Source organism: Chionomys nivalis, chromosome 7 (assembly GCF_950005125.1).
Source record: "Chionomys nivalis chromosome 7, mChiNiv1.1, whole genome shotgun sequence".
NCBI classification, from domain to species: Eukaryota; Metazoa; Chordata; class Mammalia; order Rodentia; family Cricetidae; genus Chionomys; species Chionomys nivalis.
This window is the reverse complement of record NC_080092.1, coordinates 56,003,014-56,024,000: the sequence shown is the minus strand read 5'-3', so window position 1 is coordinate 56,024,000 and position 20,987 is coordinate 56,003,014. Positions and strand designations below refer to the sequence as shown.

Sequence of the window (20,987 nt, the reverse complement as noted above, 5' to 3'; positions counted from 1 at the left end):
GGGGTCCTTCCCCACTGAGCTGCTCCACCAAAATCTCTCAATGCACAACCCCCTCCCGCCCCAGTCCCTGGCTTCCTGAGGGGCCTCTCCATGCCAGCCTGGGGGAGGGGAGGAGAGCATGCAGGCAGACCTACTTTCAAGGCTTTAATCCTTTTTGCTTAAAGGATTTTTTTTTTTTTTTTGCTTGGGGAAGACTTGGTCTGATCAGAGGAGAAACGCAGGGAGCTGACAAGCTCCGGAGGATGGGGGGTAGGGAGGAGAAAGAAATACATATTTATTACCCTCAAAAACAGATAGTACCAGATATCTTAGGTCCTGGTAGACACCACAGCAGCATTTGTTCAAGGACTATTTTCTTGCCTACTTTCTCTTTTTGGTTAATTCTGTCGAGATGGTAATGCAGTTAGCTTATTAGTAAAAACACCCAGCCAGTTCCCAGTGGGACAGATAGGTCGGCCGGCCGGCCGGCAGTGAGTGAAGCACACAGGGCCAGTAGTGGCCAGGGAGGGTCCACATGCCTGGTATAGGGGAGGCACAGATCTCAACTCAGCAGAGGGGATGGCACAGGAGGGGGTCTGTGCCCTCATTTTGGATTCCATGGTCATTTCTGTCCCCAGTGCTCTCTGGGACAAACCCTCCGTGGTCAGCAGCCTTCCCACAGGATGGCTCTTCTTTTCAAAGGGGACAGCAAGAGACAAGTCAATGGATCCCAGCTTCCTTTGCTGGGGAGGTGATAGCTCTCCACCTGAGCTGCTGAGAGGTCACAAGGAGAGCAGTGGGCTCCCAGGACACACCTGTCCCCACCATAAATGTATCTACCTGCCGAGAAGGCAGGGACATGAGCTCAGACAAAGATGACCCCCGCCCCCCACGCCTCCTGTAAGGGACCTGAAACACACCATTGCCTGCATGGAGGCTGGCAGACTCTGGCCTCTTTGTTGCAGATTCTGTAGCAAGGTGGATCCAGGGCGCGGCAGGCCCTGGAACAAAGAAGAGTAAGGAGATGGGCTGGAGAGGGACGGGCAGAGGACACATAGTGGGCCCCTGCCAGCAGGGCTGCTGGATTCAAAGGTGACAGGACAGCAGCAGGGTTGTAGGGTGCCCTGCTCTTCACTAGGACGTCACTCTGTACCCACTTGGTCACCAATCCCAAATCACCAACAGACAGGTGCCATTCAACCCATGGTTGTTTCGTTTTGAGACTGTCCTATAGCCTTGGTTGGCCTTGAACTTGTTCTGTAGCCAAACCTGGTTTTGAAAACCTGGTCCTCTGGCCTCCACATCACACCTTCTGAGTACTGAGTCCCTGCAAATTAAAATCATTTGGTCAAGGTTAGGTCACTGGTAAGTGGCCAAGTCCAGACCTGATTCTGTCTGGTTCCACTGCTCTTTCGCCTGTCTGCTTAGCCAGATCTGCAGAGGATCCGCTACAGGGGAGGAAGCCTCGCAGGCCAGCCACAAGGCCCAGGGGAACCATGCGGGAAGTTATGTCCATTTTGCACCACAAGACCAAGGCTTGAGGCTGAGGATGGGTTTGCTTTTCTGATCGTGGGCCTGTTTTCTGAGAGTAGAGGCCGTTGGGAAGTCAGGGCTGGCAAGGGCAGCAGTTCGTAGATAAGGCTCCGGCCTTTCGGTTCCCCAGCCGATAAACAGTTAAAGGATATTTTCTACTACCTCCCCCATCCCTGAAAGACAGGGCAAAGAGTTTAGCTCAGAATGAAAAGACTCCCAAACAGGTACATCCTCCATCCTAGGATGCCAGCCATGAGACTCCAGTCTTGGCTACTCTCAAGTCTCCCAAGTTTAGCGGTTCTGCATGGCAGGTGACTGAACTTGAAAGGACAGTCAAGGGAGGGCAGAAGGAAGACAACACAGAAATTCTTCAGGGAAGGAAGTTACCGCTGCTTCCACTCACATGGATGGCAATGCTCACTGAGCGCCTGTTCTGAGTCAGATCACAGCAAAGTGCCCCAAGTTTTGTATGAGACATTGCCTTTAATCTTTCCAACTCCACAAAGTAGGTACTATTACAACCCCATTTTATAGATGGAGAAATTCAAGAAATTCAAGACATGAGCCAGGTGGTAGTGGCACATGCCTTTAGTACTAGCATTTGGGAGGCAGAGGCAGACGGATCTCTGTGAGTTCAAGACCAGCTTCCAGGACAGGCTCCAAAGCTACACTGAGAAACTCTGTCTCAAAAAACAAAGAGAGAGACACAGAGAGAGAATTAAGGTAACAGCTGGGTGGTGGTGGGGTACATCTTTAATATCAGCACTCTGGAGGCAGAGAGAGGTGTATCTCTAAGTTCCAGGACAGCCAGGGCTACAAAGAAAAACTCAGTCTGGAAAAAAAACTAAAAACAAACAAAAGATTTATTTAATCTTGTTTTATGTGTGTGAGTCTTTTGATTGTGGGTGTATATGTGCACCATGTGAATAACTAGTGTTCACAGAGGCCATGAAAGAATATTCTCCTAAAATTGGAGTTACAGGCAGTTGTGAGCTGTCATGTGGGTGCTGGGGACCAAACCCAGTTTCTCTGGAAGACCATCCAATGCTCTTAACCACTGAGCCATCTCTCCAGCTCTGTAGCAACAATTTCCAATGCTGTGTGACTTTGAGAAAGTTATAATTCTCTGAGCCTTTTTCCTCAGTTGAGAGATCAGATCCCTTTAGTATCAAATTTCAAAGAATGTACAATTTCCCCCATGTATCCCAGAATGACCTGAACTTGCTACGTAGAGAAGGACGACCAGAACCGCCCACCCTCTTGCCTCTGTTACCCAAGTGCTGGGATGTAAAGCATTTGCCACCACGTCCCATTTGGATGGCGCTGGAGACGGAACACAGTACTTCACAAATGCTAGCCAAGTACTCTACCAACTGAACTACATTCTCAGTCTAAGATCCTGAAAGTCTATCAAGTCCCTCAGTGCAAATCAGAAGCAAGGGACGTATTCCTCTTCACACCTATCCTCAGAACTTTCCTATAGTCACAAACCACCCAGCATCAAAGACAACGGATGCCTTTGTAATCACCCTCTTGGGTTCCCCAGCAACCTTTTTTACTGGATACTAAGGCCATGGTTATCTCACACACACACACATACACACACACTCACATGTACACACACACACACAGAGGTGGGAAAAAGATAGGGAGGAGCACCTCCTTTCTGATTCTGGCTTTGGGTTCTAACTAGATGCTGGTGAGTCACGATGGCTGTCACTCAACCCCAATGATGACCTTCATCTACACAGCTTTCTGCACAGCCCCACCTCCTTTCTCAAAGGTCACAAAGCACGGGGCTCAATCTGACAAATGTTGGCCAAGATGTGGTCTCTAACAAAAGTCCTGCAAATATCAGGAGACTTTGCATGGTATATTATAAAACACTTACAGCCACTGGATCTTAGACTTTGGTCAGCTGTGGTGGCACACACCTTTAATCCCAGCACTCAGGAGGCAGAGACAAGAGGATCTCTCTGATTTCAAAGCCAGTCTGAACTACATAGTGAGTTCTAGGCCAGCCAGGACTACATAGTGAGACCATGTCTCAAAACAGCAAAAACTGTAATAACTGGGCTAGGTGGAGACAGTGGCACATGCCTGGAGTCTCAGCCACTCAGGAAGCAAAAGCATCACTGGAGCCCAGGCATGCGAGGCCAGTCTGGGCTACATAGCGAAGCCCCATGTCATAACAAAAACAAACAAAAGGCTTAGCATGACTGGAAATAAAAGTTTTCAGGAGACAATTAGGACAGGACACAGGACTGCAGAAGGAAGCAGCACATACCTGGCAGGCCGAGCTTCCGTGCACTTGCTCCTTGGGCTGTGAGATTTCAGTGATTTTTCTCCTTTTCGAAAGCCTGTGGTTTTCTACCATGGCTATGTACGATTTGGCAAGTTCAAAAAAATTACTCTGCGGCTGTTGAGCTAACCAACCCTCCTCCTCCTTGGTACTTAAGGATCTGCAATAATAAACTCCTGCCAATCTATCTGACCACTAATCTGCTGCCACTAGTCTGCCACCTGGTGACACGGACAGTGACAATCTGATGGCCTGGGGCGGCTCACACAGCCTTCCAGTCTCTCTCACCTCTTCTTCAAGGACTCCTCTCTCACAAAGTCTGGCCAGGTGAGCTGGAGAGGTAGACCCTCCAGCCACCTTGTCCCTCACTTGAGACCACCTGCTCTAACACCTACGCCTTCATTTCCCTTCTCTCCAACCAGTGGCTTCTCCCCACCATGGGGCTTCTCCCATCAGGCTAAGCTCCTGAGAAGTGACTCCGCTCTGATCATTACCTGTTCCCTCCTGGACCACAGTGAGTCACCCAGGAGATGGCAGGGGATGTACCCAGTGGCAGAGTGCTGGCTTCACATCCACAGAGCCTTGGGTTTGATTCCCGGCACGGCTAAAACCAAACCAAGCTAAGCGGGAAATGACGCCGCAGAGGGACTCAGGCCTGGCCAACACCGATGGTCCATGGAAGCAAAAGTGCGAGGTGGCAGGTGGGCAGACAAGATTGCACAAGAACTCATCCACACATGTGCTTTGCTGTATAAAGGAAGGGCTATGGGACAACCTCTGACCACACCTTGGCCACAGAAATAGCCAAGGAAAGTGTGTGACCCTAAAGCAAGGGGCTCACCAGACCCAGCAAACCTCCCTCACTCCATCATGACTGGTGCCTAGATCTCCGATTCCCTGTCCAAGGTGGCTGACATAATTGGGATGGGCCCCAAGCCCTGGTCCTCTCCAAAGAAATGTAAAACTAACTCCCCAGGCCACACCTCAAAATGCCGGCTCTGTCTACATCTCCAGAGCAGCCAGCTATACCAACAGGCATACCCCTGCCTCAGGGGCTTTGTACTTTGCTGTCAGGAGCCCTCGCCCAGGTTGAAGTAGGTCTGATTGCCTACAGAGCTTAGACTTTCTCTCTGCTTTGGCCCCGGTTCCGAAATCGCCTCCTCAGAAAGGGCCTCGCAGCCCATGTCTCTAAATCAAAAGCTCTCCAGTTACCGGCCTATCCTTTAATTAACTCTGCAGATTTTCTGCTAAGCACTCAGCCTTACTTGAGAGATTATAGTCAGTGGTTTATTACCTATTTCACCACCCCCACTCTAGTGCACGCTCCGTAACAGCAGGGGACTTGGCTTGTTGGTGGCATCATCCCCTGCCCAGATAGCAGTAGGCCACCAGTCAATAGCCATTACATCCAGCCAGGTATGGTGGCTTACGTCTGTAATTACAGCATTTGGGAGGTGGAGACAGGAGGATTGACTTCAAAGCCAGTCTGGGCTACATTTTGAGGCTAGTCTGAACTACAGAGACTGAACCTGCCTCAAAACCAAACAAAGAACAGAACCCCGAGAGTTGTGATATTCCTATCTGTGAACCGGCAGAGCCTTCTCATACACTTCTTGCTTCACCCCATGAAGAGAAAATCTGAAGGGAGCCATAACCATTGCGTGTTCTGACAAGAGCCGCGGCCTGGTTGACTCAATCTGAGTCTTTCAGCTGGTAAATCCCTGGCAACACTAACAACAGAGTATGAAGCAGTGCATTGTGGGAGGGGAAGCAGAAAGGCCTACTTACAGAGTAACCTCCGGTAGCCATACTGAGCCATAGGCAAGATGACCACCCAGGGATGTAAAGGAGGTGGAACAGACTGGGCAGGGGAGAGGCCTGGAGGGGAACCACAGCGAGACAGCATCCTGAGCCGCCTTCCTGGAGGCTGGGGAAGCGCGGGGCGCTCATCTTGCACCACACTTCCATTTCCAACTAGCCTTGATTCTGCAATCTATTGTGTCCTCAAGGCAGTAGCACCAGGGGCAGTGGGCCAATTACAGGAAGAAGAAAGTCAGCCGCAGCTAGACCCTGGCCAGCCTCTGCCCCATCGTTGGATTGGGTGATAAAATGTGCCCCTCGGCCGGCCGCTTCCTTCTGTCTGACCCTGTGCAGGGCTGCCAGCCTCTCTCCCTCTGCTCGGATTTTCTACTGAAACCACAGGCCTGGGCAGCAACCCCGAGGCCACCTGTAAGGAGAGGAGAGGCTCAGTTCAAAGGAGCAAGTCATTTCCACTGGCTGGAGAGAAGACAAAAGAGCAGCCTTCCCATCCCGGGCACCACCTGCGCTCAGCTGCGGATAGCAATTTCACCTCGTGTTCACTCCAGCCTCATTTAAACAGTTCAGATCTCGGAAGCCCGGAGTGTCCACCAGAGGTTTTCATTTGCCATGGAATCGATTGTGCAAATTTTGTTCCCTTCGAAATCTGCGAAGTCCAAACCTAAACTTCTCCAGTTGAGAGTGTTGTTTTCCCCCACATAGAGCCGGTCCTGCCTTTTTCTGTGCCTGGGAGGAGGAGACAAAAGGAGCTGAGACAGCTCAGGGCTCACACATTCCCACATTCTGGTAGCCTCTGAATCTCCTCCTGTGACTCTAACTAATTAGACCTGAATTTGTTGCTTTTGGGGTGAAGGTGGGAGTTGCCCAGCAAACACCACGGGACCCTGCCCTACAGCTTCTCCTGGCGACAGAGACTCTCTCTCTCTGTGTTTTCTGAAATGCTCTAAAGTTAGCCAGGAGTCTGAAATCCCAGCTAGAAACCAGGTTAGAGAATGGCTGGAATTGGGGAGTTTAAAGCAAAGCCAGTGGACAACATATTGAGGCCTGTCTCAAGGAAACAACAAAAACCTGGAGGATTTCATGATTTAATTAATCTTAGGGCTGCAACACAATGTAAAGGTTAACTTTTCCTGCTAAGTTGTTTGTATCTGAGTCTATGTGTAGAATTAATTTACTAGCCGGTCACCCATCCCATGGATGCATGATACTTCATGCAGGATGCTGGGTTAGTTGGATCCTGATAGAAAACAGTATCCATGAATTGAGTATTTTTGTTTTGTTTTGTTTTGTTTTCTGCAGACAGGGTTTCTTCCGTGTAGCCCTGACTGAACTGGAACTCAGAAATATGCCTGCCTCTACCTCCTGAGTGCTGGGATTAAAGGCCTGTGCCACCACTGCCCAGCCTTGGATTGAATTGTTTTATGAATCTGCAAGGTAGGAACAGGGGAGTCGAGGAACCCTGAGACACAAACTGGGGTTGCAGGAGGGAAGGGTGTATCATATGAACAACACAAAACAACAAAGAACAGTACTGGAAGAAACTGGTGGCAGATGCAGCCAGGACCTGCCCACAGCTCAAGCCTGGACCATTTCAGTTTCCAGCAGCCTCCCTCCCACTCCAGCACCCCCCCCCCCCCCCGCGCGCGCTTTGCCAGAGACTTTCTGTAGCAATGGAGCTGCTGCTGGCTTTGTTAACCCTAGAGCAGGCCAAAAGCACCTGGGCATCAAACGCCTCCCCAAAAGTCCTTGCTTGGCCCCTGAATGCTTGGGTAGGGGAGTAGAGTACAAACCCACCAGGCTTCCCTGCCTTCCTCTCTCTCAGACTGTACCCCAAAGTTTGCCGGGTGAGTTTAAGTTCTGGATGGCCACAGTGGGAAGCTGTGTGACAAGGGCATTATTTTTGGCTCCTTGCCTTCTCTCTGTCAGCTCACCACTAACCCCAGGCAATTCCCAGGATCTCTGCCCACATAAACTACCTGCTTGAATCTTTTTGGGCTGCGCTTTCGGAAAAACCTGTGGGTGACTCTTCTGATGGGGATACAGAGAAGTCATAGTGGCTTGCCTCTACTTGAAGATAAGCCCATTGTTGAACTTGGACAAGCCAACCTTGTGGGGCAGACCAAGGGTAGTGAGTGGGTTTAGCAGGACGATGGGGAAGGAGGAGACCAGTATTCTCATGGGACGGAACTGACCATCGGGCATAGGCAATAGAAAAGTCATTGCTATAAAGTGGGGTAAAACAGGACCCTTCCAGGTCCAGGGATGCACTCCCAGGAGGCAGGCAGGGTGTCAGCTGCCGTCTGGAGATTAGGAATGTAGAGGAAAGCAACCAAGAGTATTCTAGGCAGATTTATTTGGGCAAATCCCTAGAGATGAGGAAGAAACATGATTCAGTAGAATGAAAAAGTCGTTGAGCAGACCTGGAGCTTAGAGTTCAAAATAGGGAGGGGGAGGGGGAGGTGGGAGGGCTTGACAGCTAGGCTAGGAAGTCTGGGTCATGCCCTGCAGGAAACAATCTCTGAAGGTTTTAAGCTGGTGAGTGACAGGGCATCACATGGCGCCCATAAATATGTACAATCTTAATGTGTCAGTGAAAAAAAAAAGTAAACCAGAGAATGACAAGAGCAGATAGCACTGTGGAATCCTGGCACAGTGAAGAGCCTACTTTGGGTGAAGGCAGTGGAGGAGGCAGAGAGGCAGCTGGCCAGGGCAGAGGCTTGGACAGCAGTAGTGGGGGAGGGGAGGGACGCTCACCCTCTGGGACTTCCGGTTCTAGGATTGAGACAGATGCATGGGGATAAGATGGTGCTAGACACCAAACTGGCCGAAAGAGGGAAAGAGCCAAGAAACAAAGGGCAGGAGCAGGAAGAACACCAGGGAAGCTAGATTTTGAGGTACCAGGGAGGCAACAAGTGAGGACATCTGAGAGTGACCTGAGACTGAGCATCTGAAGCAGCATGCTCTCTGGGATCAGCAAGTGGTACCTCAGCAGAAGATGGCAGAGGAGATGAAGCTGAGGAGGTAAGTTGAGGAGCAGCAGCAACAGGCGACTGGGAGAGGCCCAGGAAGTGGTCGTTATGAAAGTCAGGAGACAGGACAGTCAACAGAGTCAAGGCACCACGGCGATGAAGTGAGATGTCTAGCTTGAGGAATGATGATGGCGTGGGGAGGGGCAGGAGCAACAGACAGGTTGCTGCCCGCACAGATAACCCCTCCAGGACACCAGGATGGGAGAGAGAGCCGGAGCCAAACTCAAGAGAGGAAACCTGCTCTCAAGTCCTATGCTCCGGGGAGAAGGATATTCACCCTATTAACACACTAGTGACCTCCCAGTGTGCAAAACCTTACTAGGATGGATCGTATGGGCTTCACAAGCCTCTAAACTGGAGAAGCAAGCAGGGAGGCGGCCAAGTTTCTAAACTGGAGGAAGGCAGGCGCTCTTTCCTTAGCCATGGCCAGGGCTCCACCCTCATGCACGCTCCTGGCTCTGACACTGGAAGGCATTGAAGACACTGTTCTACTGCTGAAAAGTATTTTGAAGGCCCAGAGATGGTGGCGCACACCTTTAATCCCAGCACTCGGGAGGCAGAGGCAGGAGGACCTCTGTGAGTTCAAGGCCAGCCTGGTCTACAAGAGCTAGTTCCAGGACAGCTCCAAATCTACAGAGAAACCCTGTCTCAAAAAACAAAAAAAATTATTTTGAAGACCCATATTAAAAGTGTGTAAACTGAGGCCCAAGGAGGAAGTGCCCAGGGCCCTAGTGAGTCAGTCACAGAGATGAACCTTCACCTGGTTCCAGGACTCCTACTATGAGGTTCTTCTTCCCATGATTCCACAGTTTCCAGAAGAAAAGGGGTGTCACCAAGGCCAAAGCCAGTTTTGCTAGAGTACTGCAGTCAGCTGGTGAGGGGAGAGAGACAGGAAGCAAACACGCAGTACAGTGTGTTGCGTGGAGCACGTGCCCAGGAGAGGTGGCAGGTGAGCAGTTTGCAGTGCAAGAGCCTCTCTCCTCCAGTGTCCTGCCGGTCCAGGCTGTCCCCACACTAGCCACTGAGTGACCACTCCAGGCTCTGTGTCCCCTGAGACTGGCCAGTTCCTGGCCCATCTCCCCACATGTTCCTTCTTCTTTCCCTCAAGCCCGCCCAGACAAGTCCATGAATAGAACATTAAAGGCAAAACCTTCTAACAGAAAAAGCAGCTCCCTGGTAGGAGTCGCCCCACTAAATGTCAAACGCAGAGCAAGGCTTCCTGCCTTGTGTGCTTCTCGCTAATGGAGGCACCTTGGCCTCCACATCCCATCATCCAATAGCCCTATAAATAAATCATCGTAAGAAGAATGCCAATTTTTCCCCTAGGGCCTCATGAATCTCTCTACATAAGCCTATGTAAAGGCCTCCTTCGCAATCAGCTGGTCACGAGCCCAGAGAGAGCCCTGATTATCTGGAGGCAGAAGTAACTTTCATATACCTCCATGGGTGGAGAGTGGGGAGTCCAGCTTTTCCCCTGACTCAGGGAAGACTTTTGCTCTGTTTCCTGTAGACTAATCAAACTGTCACCATGATGCTAGCACTCTCTGGAAAGAAGCCAGTGAACTGCCAAGAGGCTCTGTCTCTGGGGGCTGTAGTGGCCCGTCCCCTGGCAGACGTGTGCTGAGTCGTGCCCACCCACCCCCTTATAGGGCGAGCCACACACCCACTCGCCAAGCTTTGTCCCCAACATGTGGCACACAACCACAGTGGCCCACCCACTCCCGGGGGCCCCCAAATGAGTGGCTCACCATTCCGCCATGGCATCAAGCCACGCTAGTGGATAGGAGCGTGGGTGCTCACATCTGTGCCAGTGCACTTGGGGTGTGCTGCTTTGAACAGTGGACCTCGAACTCACACACTCTGAGAGCCTGTTGCATGCTTGCCAGGTGTGTTTCTGCACACACACGCACACACACACACAGCCTCGTGTCAGCTCTCTTGCTGTGCTAGCACAGAAGCCCCCAGAGTGAGTCTCGTGAGTCAGATATCAGGGGCTTGTTTGCAGTTTCGCCTCCAAACTCCGCTGCCTGAAGAGGCAGTAATCACAGGCTCACGAGCACCCATTGTATCCATTAGATCAGATGCCTCCTCAACTGAGTGGAGGGAAGCCTCCTCTCTGAGGTGGGATTTCACGCTTCCACGCCCCGACTCAGCTAGACTCTGCCTTGCTTCGAGTGGTTATTGATTGTGGCTGGAAGGGCACAGAACCGGCCCTGAGTCCTGCAGGTGTCATCCTGGCTGGGAGGCCACGACTGGACCATGAAAAGAGAAAAGCCGGTACGGGTGGAAGCATTTGTCTCAGTCAGCCTGCCAATCACCTGGGCAGCATGTTGCTCAGGGACTAGCCACCCACACAGTGTGGCTGTGGCTGTATTGGCCAGTCCTGTTAGCCTGGAAGAGGTGCCAGGGACAGCGGCCACTGGAGACGGCTGAGAGTTTATGACTGGCTATGGTCTTGGGCCTTTCTTGAGACTGTGAAGCTGAGAGCTCCTGGCCAACTGTCCTGTCTGTCGGCAATAAAGAAGACAGAGCAGCACTAGAGGAAGGGATGGGTCTGTCCAGACTCGAAGGGGGACATCAAATAGAAGATAGAGGAGACGGAGGTTCAGGACTCTGGGTCCCAGGCACGGAGCTTTCTGGGGGAAACTACCAGGACACAAGTGACTCATGAGCACCCCACAAAACAAATGTCATAGAAACCAAGACAGATGGGCACATGAGACGGTGGAGCTTTGGGGTTGAGAGGGTGAGAAAATAGTGTGGGCTCTTGGCAGAGGCTTTGGACTATAGCCAGATATAACAGGAAGTTAGCTGGAAGACACAAACCCAAGGACGACAACATGGATCTGCCTGTGCCTCAGTTTCTTTTTGTTCTTATTTTGATTACACATCTCTGTGTGGGAATGTGTGTGAGCACAGACGCCTGCAGAGGCCAGAAGGTGTCAGGTACCCTGAAGCTGGAGTTACAGGTGGTTGTGAGCTGTCTGATATGGGTGCTGAGAACTGAACTCAGGTCCTCTGCAAAAGCGGCCCTCGCTCTTAACTACTGCATCATCTCTCCATCCCCAGCTTCCTCTTCTTGAAAGTGAGAATAAGCACAGCTGGATGTGGCTGTAACTGTGGAGATGGCATGGTGGCCCGCCCTTAGCCCACAGCAGGTGTAAGCAGATATGAACAGTTATTGTTAGTGGGAGGACAGTGGTGAGTTCGGAAGAATGGTCCATGCCCTGCTATGCATTTCCTGGTGGCGTCTGAATCCCTTCCTAAGTTTCTCCTTCAAGCATGCTCTGAAGATCCAAGGTGGTTTGCCTCGCTCTATGAGAGCTAACCTAGTCCTTCCTCCTTGCCCTGTTCATGGGCATCTATGAAGGCGCTTGCACCTGGGCGCTAGCTTAGGCACACCAGCTGAGGGCTCCTCCCTCATCCCTATCCATGACTCCTTTTCTATTTCACTTCTCCCTCCCATACTGCTGCTGATAGACCCATAGTACTAAATAAATGCTCTACCAATGAGCCACATCTCCAGATGTGTGTGTGTGTGTTGTCTTACTGTGTACTTCATACTGATCTTTAACTTTCAATCCTCCTGCCTCAGCCTCCTGGGTGTCAGATTATATCCATATGCTGCCATACCCAGCTAGCTCCCTGACTCACTTCTACCCAGGGTGGCCTGGCCATCACACACCAAGGAAAGGGCTGTTTCCGGCACTCGGTGCTGAGGTCCTGCCTTCTGCTGTCCCTGGAGGCTCTGTTCCCGTTTTGCCAGCTATTTTGCTTCCTTGGCCATCTGTTCCCTCCCTGTCATCTCCTCTCTGCTTTAACCTTAACCACTACTTCACTGCAGATGGTACCAAACGGACCCGTTCTCGACATCCTTCATGATGCCTGCCCCCTCCGGCTCTGTCCTTTCTCAGGCCCCATCCCAAAGATGTGTTTAGAGCTTAGAGGTGGATTCACTCCACAGGCTCCCCCTGTTTGGTCCCCTTCTGTTGGCAACTCTGCTCAGGTTAAGAGGGCAAATACCTATCCTTCCCTGCCTTTTCCTAATGAGACTTCCTCTTGTCAGACTTAGCCAAGAGCCTCTCCTGGCTCTATGCCCATCTGCTATGTTCTCTACCTGGTCTCCACAGCAGTGTTGAACCCTCTGATGGGCTAGCGGCTGGTACGTGGAGCAGAGCCCAGGAGGTTCACTCCTACAGAGAAGAAACAATATTGATCCTGGGAGTTTGGCTCCTAGACAATTTCCCTATAGAAAATGGACCTAAAGGTTCTGTACCAAGGAATGGACCCCGTGCTCTCATGACAAGAACTGGGTCAAACACACTGCCTACCTTATCCAAGGTCACCACTGTCCTTAGCTCACTTCTTGCTGGGCATGGTACCACGTGCCTTTAACCCAGGACTCTGGGAGACAAAGGCAAGTAGATCTCTGGGTTCAAGGCCATCCCGGCGTATATAGTGAGCTCCAGAATAGCTAGGGCTACACAGAGAGACCCTGTCTCAATAGGACAACACAAAACAAGCAGAAACCCTGAGCCTTATTTCTGCTTGCAGATGAGACCACGCCTCACCGACTTTACTTAGCAACCTCCTCTGCCTTTCCTCTCTGCCTGGGTGTCCCCAAAACCTCCTCTTAGCTGTTCTCTTCTGGAGGAAGGACCAGGAGCTCTGAGGAAAGGCACAGTTTCTGAGGGGTTGATGATAAAGAAACATCTGGTGAGGACAGCTCGACCAGGCTGAATTGCTGGGCTGGACTGGGATAGAAAAAGGTTGGAGACACTGAAATTCCATTTCCTTGGCTGAATTTGAACTAAAAAAGCCAACTATCTCGGCTCTTTCTAGAAAAGATCTTATATTTCCCCTCCACATCTTTCCCAGTGCAGGAAAGAGTGTCTTGGCCATCCATGAACCATATTCTCTTTTCTTTCCACTGGGGCAAAGGCAACCCATGTTGTCACAATTCTGGGTCCTCATGTTCTCAGAAGGATGCAGAAATGGAGCCGTTCACACCTGACTTGGGGAGACTCTCACATCACCAAGGTAGAATCCACTAGCCACCTGACAGCATCAAACTACTTTCTCCCTCTGCTTCCGTTCTTCCCACACAGCAGAAGTCCACTGAGCTACCTGGCCAGCCCACCTAGATATGACCACCAGAAGAACAAAAGCATCTTACTGGGTTGCAGGCCTTAATCTAGAACTTGCTGAATTATTTAGGGATGGCATTAACTTATAAACGAGTGTTTGACTGATTTTGTGGTTGATGTACAGATAAATTCTAATGAAAGACAGTTACACGATTTTAAATTATTAATTAGACTGCCACTTAACAAAGCTTATTTGGCACTCTAGTTCCCTGCTTAACAAGACAAAAACTTTAAGGAAAGGGCTCTGTATTAGCCCAGGGGCTCTTGATTTGCATTCTGTTTTTATAGCCCTAAAAATGAAAACCATAGATCCTGACCTTAAGTGTTGCAATTCTGGAATGGCAAAAACCCCCAGCAGGCTGCCCTTCCTTCCTGGAAAATGCTGGATGGCTTGGGGCCTTGCTTGCCTTGATGCCTCTCATCTCTCTTGACCAGCGGCTTGCTTTTTATATCCCTGGTTCTGTCAGGGTAGATAGACTATGAGCTGGAAACACCGGCAGAGCAGCTGCTGAAGTCTTCAGATACCAGCACTGTCAGCAGCTGAATTTCACTGGGGTTCTTCTGGTTCACACAGTGGTAGCTAGTGGAGTCCCTTTATTAAGAGATAAAGATATCTCCCCAACCCCCCAAAAAAGGCCTGGCAGAAATAGCTTTACTAGGACAATCAGAAATCAGAGAGATGACTCTCATGGTCTAGGGCCTGTTCTTCCCCCTCTAGGAAGAATACATTTCCTTCCTTCAAACCCTCTTCCAAACCATAAACTATTGAGTTCACCCAGGCCCAGAACCCCATGTAGGATTCTGCACCAGCCAGGCAACTGCCTTCTCAAATCAACCTGTAAACCTTGCTGTTTGGAGCCTTTGGGAACAACTCCACAAACAGAAACTTCAATGATCACCTCCCTTGCCATTAGCCCGAGGCATACTTTGGCTTTCGGCATACACCTACAATCCACACAGGCATCTGAACATCTCTACATATGCAGAAGAGACAAATCCATGGTATCAGACCAGCGACCCAACGAGAAAATTGCCCAGGAAAAGCACGGTGTCCCATGAGCAGGCTCCAGGCCACCCACACCCCACTCAGCCTTGGCGAGGGCTTCTCTGCTCTGTTTCCTTCAAGTCAACCCAGGTGTGAACTTCAGTCAACCTCTTCTGTGCAGGAAGGGAGAAACAGCCCAAGTGGCAAACACATGTGACTACCAGGCTTCCCTCATGAGCAGGGAAAGGTGCCTTCTCCCAGGGAGCATCCCCCTCCCAGGATGCACTGGGGCTTCTGGCTAGCAAGGATACCAGAGAGCCCCTGAAGGCTGTTGGAGCCTCCCCGGGCACCTAAACCATATAACTAAAGTGTATGGGCTGCTTTGTGGCTCATTCTTAACTGTAAACTGCCAAAAGACAAAAGACCAAAAGGGAAATGAGATGTCAGTTCTTCCCCATTATCTCCATCACAGACCTGCAGCCCAGACATGGCAGCCTTTTAAAAATTGCCTGGGAAGCCTTACCGGCTAGAACGAGTCTACATGCTCTACGCCCAGGCTTTTCAGACTCCACTGTCTTCAGCTCTGTAAGATCACCTTCCTGTGCCGACACACTGGCCAGCACTCCAGCACTGCTGAGTGTCTGAAATGACTTTCCGGTTGTCTTTCTGCAGTGAAAGGAACTGGGGTGTCAACAGCAAAGCAGTTCCCTCTAACTACTGCAGAGAATTGCCCCATGCCACAGCGAAAGGCAGTGTATCGTCCCCCCTCTCCGTACTGTACCGACCACGTGGAGGGCACAAGTCATACACAAGTTTGTGACTGTTCTTACACGGTGGGGCAACCAAGCCTCCACGGTTGCCTGAGGCTGGACCACCACTCAACCCTTTTTGCTCATATGGAAGGTGTGGCTTCTTCACCCACCTGTCTGACCTGCTTATCTGGCTCTCTCCCATCATCGGGTATCTGCTTCTGTCCGCCCGTCAGGGGCTTTGCTTCCCCCACCTTTACCACCTCCCCCTGCCCGTTTTCTCCTTCCCCATCCTGCTGTGAGGTCAGAATCCTGTGCTTACGACACCTCGGTCTGTTGCCATGGAAACAGGGGCGGATTAAGGCTGGAGCGCGGAGCGCAGGGATCAGGCCCCTCCGCTACCTGAGCTCCCGCCTCAGCTGGCTCCCGCAGGGCGGGAGCAGCCAGCAGCAGACACCGCAGCTCAGCAGCCGCCGGGCCCAGGCTAGGGACAAGGGGGTCCCAGAGGGGCACCACAGCCAGCCCACTGGGACCTCGGAGCAAAGAAACACATGCAGAGGCGGGGAGCGGAGGGTGACAGGTCCGCGGGCTCACGTGTGGTCACCTGCCCTTTCTGGACCCGAGGGACAGCACCCAGAACGGCAACCACGTGGGGGCGCGGCAGGACTTCCCCGCCACCCGCGCCAACTTTGCTGCGCTCCTGCTGCCGGGGAGTCTGGGTGAGGTGGTCGCCGAGACAGCTCCAGTCAAGTTGAGCCTGGCTCTGGCCGCGCACACTGCCAGCTCGGCCTTCGCTGTCGCGTCCCTCTGATCCAGGCATAAGGAAAGTTTGAGAAACCGGACTTCTGGTGCTTGCCACTCCCCACCCTCAGTCGCTGAATGCTCAGGGCTTGTCCCCGGGGATAAGGCTAAGATGCTAGGAAGATGCCGAGTTAGGACCCGCGGTGAGCGCCGGGGTCGCACGGTAACTGACCGTTGGCTGCACTGGTACCCGGTGCTGAAGCAGCAGAAGCAATGGCAGGTGCCCGCGCAGGGGATGGAGCCTGCAAGTGCAAAACTTTATAATGGCAAAGCAAAGGTCCCAGGAGGCCAGCTCCCTTTTTACCAAAGGCTTCTACTCTGGTCTCTGAGCCCTTGAAACAGACCCCTGAGGCCTGGCCACTCGATCCACGAACAAACCCCGTGTTTCGCAACAGGCCACCAACGGAATCTCAGCTCCAGCAGCAGGCGCACGGCGGGTGCCTGTGACAGAAGCCAGCCAGCTAGCGGGGGTCTGCTTCCGGGACCCATTTCCCCAGCGCTCGATGGGGACTTGAGGCTCTGTCTCGTTCCATTCAACTCCAACTTGCTCCTACGGTTCCCACTCACCTTTGCGAAGCATGTTGGCCGGGGGGCCGCCGCTCCGAGGTCGGCCTAGGCGCGCTCCCTCCTGGGGTCCAGATTCAAATCCCTGGGAGCCAGCTGCAGCTAATCCGAGCACGTCGAGGCGGGGGCAAGCCGGGGATCCGCTTGTGCCCGGCGACCCGGTTCGGCAGGAGCATGGTGAGCCCAAGCCCAGCGCCCAGGGCACCGGCTCCCGCTAGCAACCGCTCCCAACCAACCCAGTGCGCTCGCTCAGCCCCGGGGCGAGTGGCTTGCTCCGCCGAGCAGTCGGCCTGATTATGCCTCCCCAAACACTTTGCAGGCGGTTTTGAGGGGGGGACGCCGCTCCCTGGCCGGCCGGCCGGAGTCCCCTCTTCCCCGCCCCCTCGGGCAGCGGTTGCTGCAAAAGGGCGCTCACTCGCACAGCCCAGCTCCCGGGGAAGCGCCCGGCGCGCGTTTGCAGGACTGAGAGATCCGCGGAGCGGGGCGCCTCCCTTCCTCCCCCTGGCTTCCCCCACCTCTCTTCCTCCTCCCTCCCTCCCTCGCTCTTCAGTTCCCTCCCTCCCTCTCCGCTCCCCGCCCCCGCTCACGGAGCGCCTCCCATACAAAATTTATGAAAGTGTTCTCAGCTCGCGGTGCGGAGCGCCGTCCTATTCCCAGGGCAGCGGCGCTCAGCCGTGCGGCGCCGCCTCCCAAGGTGTTTTCGTTGCACCTGCCCCCGGGGATGATCCTCGGCCCGCGTCCGTCCAAGTACCTGCCCCAGTCCTTGGCGGGTCGTCGGGCCACTGGAACCGCCCTCCCCGGCCCCGCAGGCTTCTCCGAGCACGCACTCGCAGCCCAGCCCCCGCTTGCTCGCCCTTCGCGACTGTAGGTCATGGAGAGAAGCGGCTGGAAGCGTGTGCCCTCCCGGAGTCCTGATCACAAGTCCAACACCCTTGCCCCGTCTCTCTCTGACCAGTGCCCCTTCCTCCTGCGAGGCTCGACGGCTCTTCCCTGCCCGCCCAGGACAGCTTTGTCAAAATAGCGGTCTCCCCATCCCGAGTCCCAAGACACTGTTCTTTGGGGGTAGATTTGCGGGACAACAAGCAATCGAGGAGGTCCAGTTGAAAATCCTATAAGGAACTAAAGCGAATTCAGGTAGACTATCACCGGCTGGAGGGCCGCTGGTCCCCACCGGTCCTACACAGACCCCGCCCTTGGGAGGATTCTCCTAACGGGGAGGAGATTATCTCCTGGAAAGCGGGTCCTGCAAGGGCCCCTCTGAGCCAAGTGCCGGGAAGGCTCAAGCCAGCAGAGATCCTAGGTGGAGGCCGGCACCCCCTACTGGCCTGAGATAAGAATGACTTCGAAAGAGGGAAAAAGACTGGGCCAGGTCACCCAGTTGAACACATGCGGTACACTATGTGGGAATTCAGTCAGTGAAAAAGAGAAGGTCCTTGTCTTCCTGAAATTTATATTCTAATAGGACCAAATGACAAAAGTTCAGATGGGAGCCTGGAAGATAAACAAGCAGGGTGTTGTTCAGAAGCTCACTGTGGTGGGAGTGGCAGTTGGCGTGGAAATGGAGCTGATTTGACAGCTGTCATCTGAACAGAGAGTAGAATTCCTCTGCGGAGTAAACTTGGCGTGATAGGAAGATCAAAAGCAAGGCCATTATCATTCAGGTACCCAGGTACTCGGTACCCTAAGGTTTAAAATCAGAACAGCGGTCTCAGGACAATCCAAAGCAAATGATAGAGCCGGGTGTTGGCGGTACACGCCTTTAATTCCAGCACTCAGGAGGCAGAGGCAGGCGTATCTCTGTGAGTTCGAGGCCAGCCTGGTCTACAAGAGCTAGTTCCAAGACAGGTTCCAAAGCTACAGAGAAACCCTGTCTCGAAAAACCAAAAAAAAAAAAAAAAAAAAAGCAAATGATAGAAGCCCCACAAGCTACGTTCAAGAACATCTAAAGTTACCAGATACAGGGAGGGGCTGACTAGGAAGCAACATAAGGTGTGAGGGAGACTCAGAGAAGGTGCCCTTGAGGTCTGGGTTCAACAGGTTGAGAGGAAAGGGCACTCAGGAAGGATGGAAGGTACAAATGTTTGAAGATCTAAAGTAACTTTATTTAGTAACCCAGCTTGGTCCTGCTAGAGTTGGGAACACAGAACCTTCCTTCTCATAGTCCCCGCCAGCTATAGAACTCCTCTGACCCTGCACCGCCTGAGTTCTGCAGACTAAACTCTAGGACACCGAGACCTGTGGAGGCAATCCATAAAACTAAGGCCCAGAGAGGCTAAACAGCTTGCTCAAGAGCACCCAGCAAGCAGTGATAAAGGGTGGGCCCAAACGAGGGTATGCCATTCCTTTCCCACCTTCCCATGCCACCTCCCCATGACCCCCTTGCCCCACGAACTCCAATATATTGGGTAAAGTTGGGCGGCATGAGTGTGAGAAGCAGTTATTTTTGGGTTTCAGGAGGGCTGGATGCTGACTTGGAGTCCAGCCAGGGGATGGGGGTGGCTGTAGGTGGGCGCTGTGCTGTAAAGGGGGAGGGGGTACATCGAGTCTGCCTTCTCAACAGGCGGTAATTACTCAGACATCTGAGTAACCCAGGAAGGGAGACCCCCACGGACACATGGAAGTATCCTCAACCCTGATTGGCAGCTACGGTGTCCTGTGCAGCAAGGTCTTAGGGACACACGCTTTGTTTTGCACTGCAGTTTCCCTCAGTATCACCTGGCTTCCTAATGGGGGCAGGGCTGCTCATGAGTGATGGAAGCAATCAGCAATGTTAGGACATGGGCATACCTCTGACCAGGTAAGGACCCCAGGGGATGAGGCAGTTGCTGGGGAGAAGCCACTGTGCCACTGGTGACAATCTTTTCACCATGGAAATTGAAGGGAAAAAACAGAAAGGAAGCCATCCACAGGGAGTCTAGGTTTTGGTGTGCCAAGGGGACAGAATTGGCTACTGGAGCTCAGACCCTGCACTCTGAGGGGTTGGGAGATGTCCAGAAAAGCTGGAAGACATGGGAAGCCCAGGCTGGACGCTCACCAAGGTGAAAGACTGTGACACAATGAACACATTCTGAGTGGAGACATACCGTCCTCAGAGTGGCACAGACTGAGGGGCACCGACCCTTTCCATCCCTTCTCTTGGCTGCTCACTCCCAGCCTGCTGAGCCATCTTTCCACTGAGCAGCCTCCCAGGCAAGGCCTGTCCCCGACTGCTTGTTTTTAAGTCTCTCTGCACCTTAATTAGGGGTTTCCAAGCAGGGAGGGCCTCCAGGGGAGCCTTAGGCCATAGAGCTGTCTTAAAGGGACAGCTGTGCTCATGGTACCACTGCAGAGAGAGGAGGATGGGAGTGATGGGGGAGGGGTTCAGAGTGCTGGTGACCCGGCTTTGTGGTGCTGACTGCTGAGGGTCATCCCTGCAGGTGCTTTGTTCTTACAAAGGTCGAGGCTGTCTCACTGACAGCTCTGCCTTCTCTTTAGGGTCCCGGGAGTGCTGTCCACCGATCAGGAAAAAGGCTATCGCCTGAAAGACAGCCTAGACAGGCCAAAGCTTGCCAGTTCCCAGAAGGTTTAGGGAATTGGAGGTCTCTGGCTGCCCCACGCTTCCAAGAAAGCCTTTATAGTTTCCAGCTTCTCTCATATCAACCCTCCACATGGTGGGCGCCCAGCAATCCACATCAAATTTTCAGCTTGGGAGCTGGGCTGGTAGACGCTAAGGCTCCATTCTTCTGGGACAGCAGCGTCCTCTGGGGTAGAGAATGTGTCCATGTCAGCTGACAGACTACTGCTTACCAAAAAAGAACGAGGGTGAGGGTGGGGAGCAACAGGAAGGTCGGCAGAACTCGCTCAGGCACACTTATCGGCCAGTGACAGCTTTGAACCAGGCCAGGGAAGAGCGTGGCGACAAAGTCGTTCAGAAGGCAACTCTTGAGACCACTAGAGGACTGGAGTGTCCTGAGAGTCCAGACCTTTTGGACCGAAGGCGGCCCATTGTAGTACCGCCCACATCTCTCTTTTGTCTCCGCCCTGCGAGAGTCCCCGCCCTCTGCCTGCCGCTCGGCTGTCGATAGTGCCGCCTGGGTTCTC

At 52.7% G+C, this 20,987-nt stretch overlaps 1 protein-coding gene across 1 annotated transcript in view; it reads right to left on the bottom strand.

The window, feature by feature from the left end:
• The window catches only part of Rtn4rl1 (reticulon 4 receptor like 1), a 75,862-nt gene extending 58,457 nt beyond the window's left edge, over positions 1–17,405 (bottom strand). The window contains exon 1 of the mRNA XM_057776940.1: positions 16,911–17,405. Coding sequence (XP_057632923.1) covers positions 16,911–16,923 — 13 coding nt within the window. The 5' untranslated portion in view covers positions 16,924–17,405. The remainder of the gene's footprint in view (positions 1–16,910) is intronic.
• Positions 17,406–20,987: the final 3,582 nt, after the last annotated feature.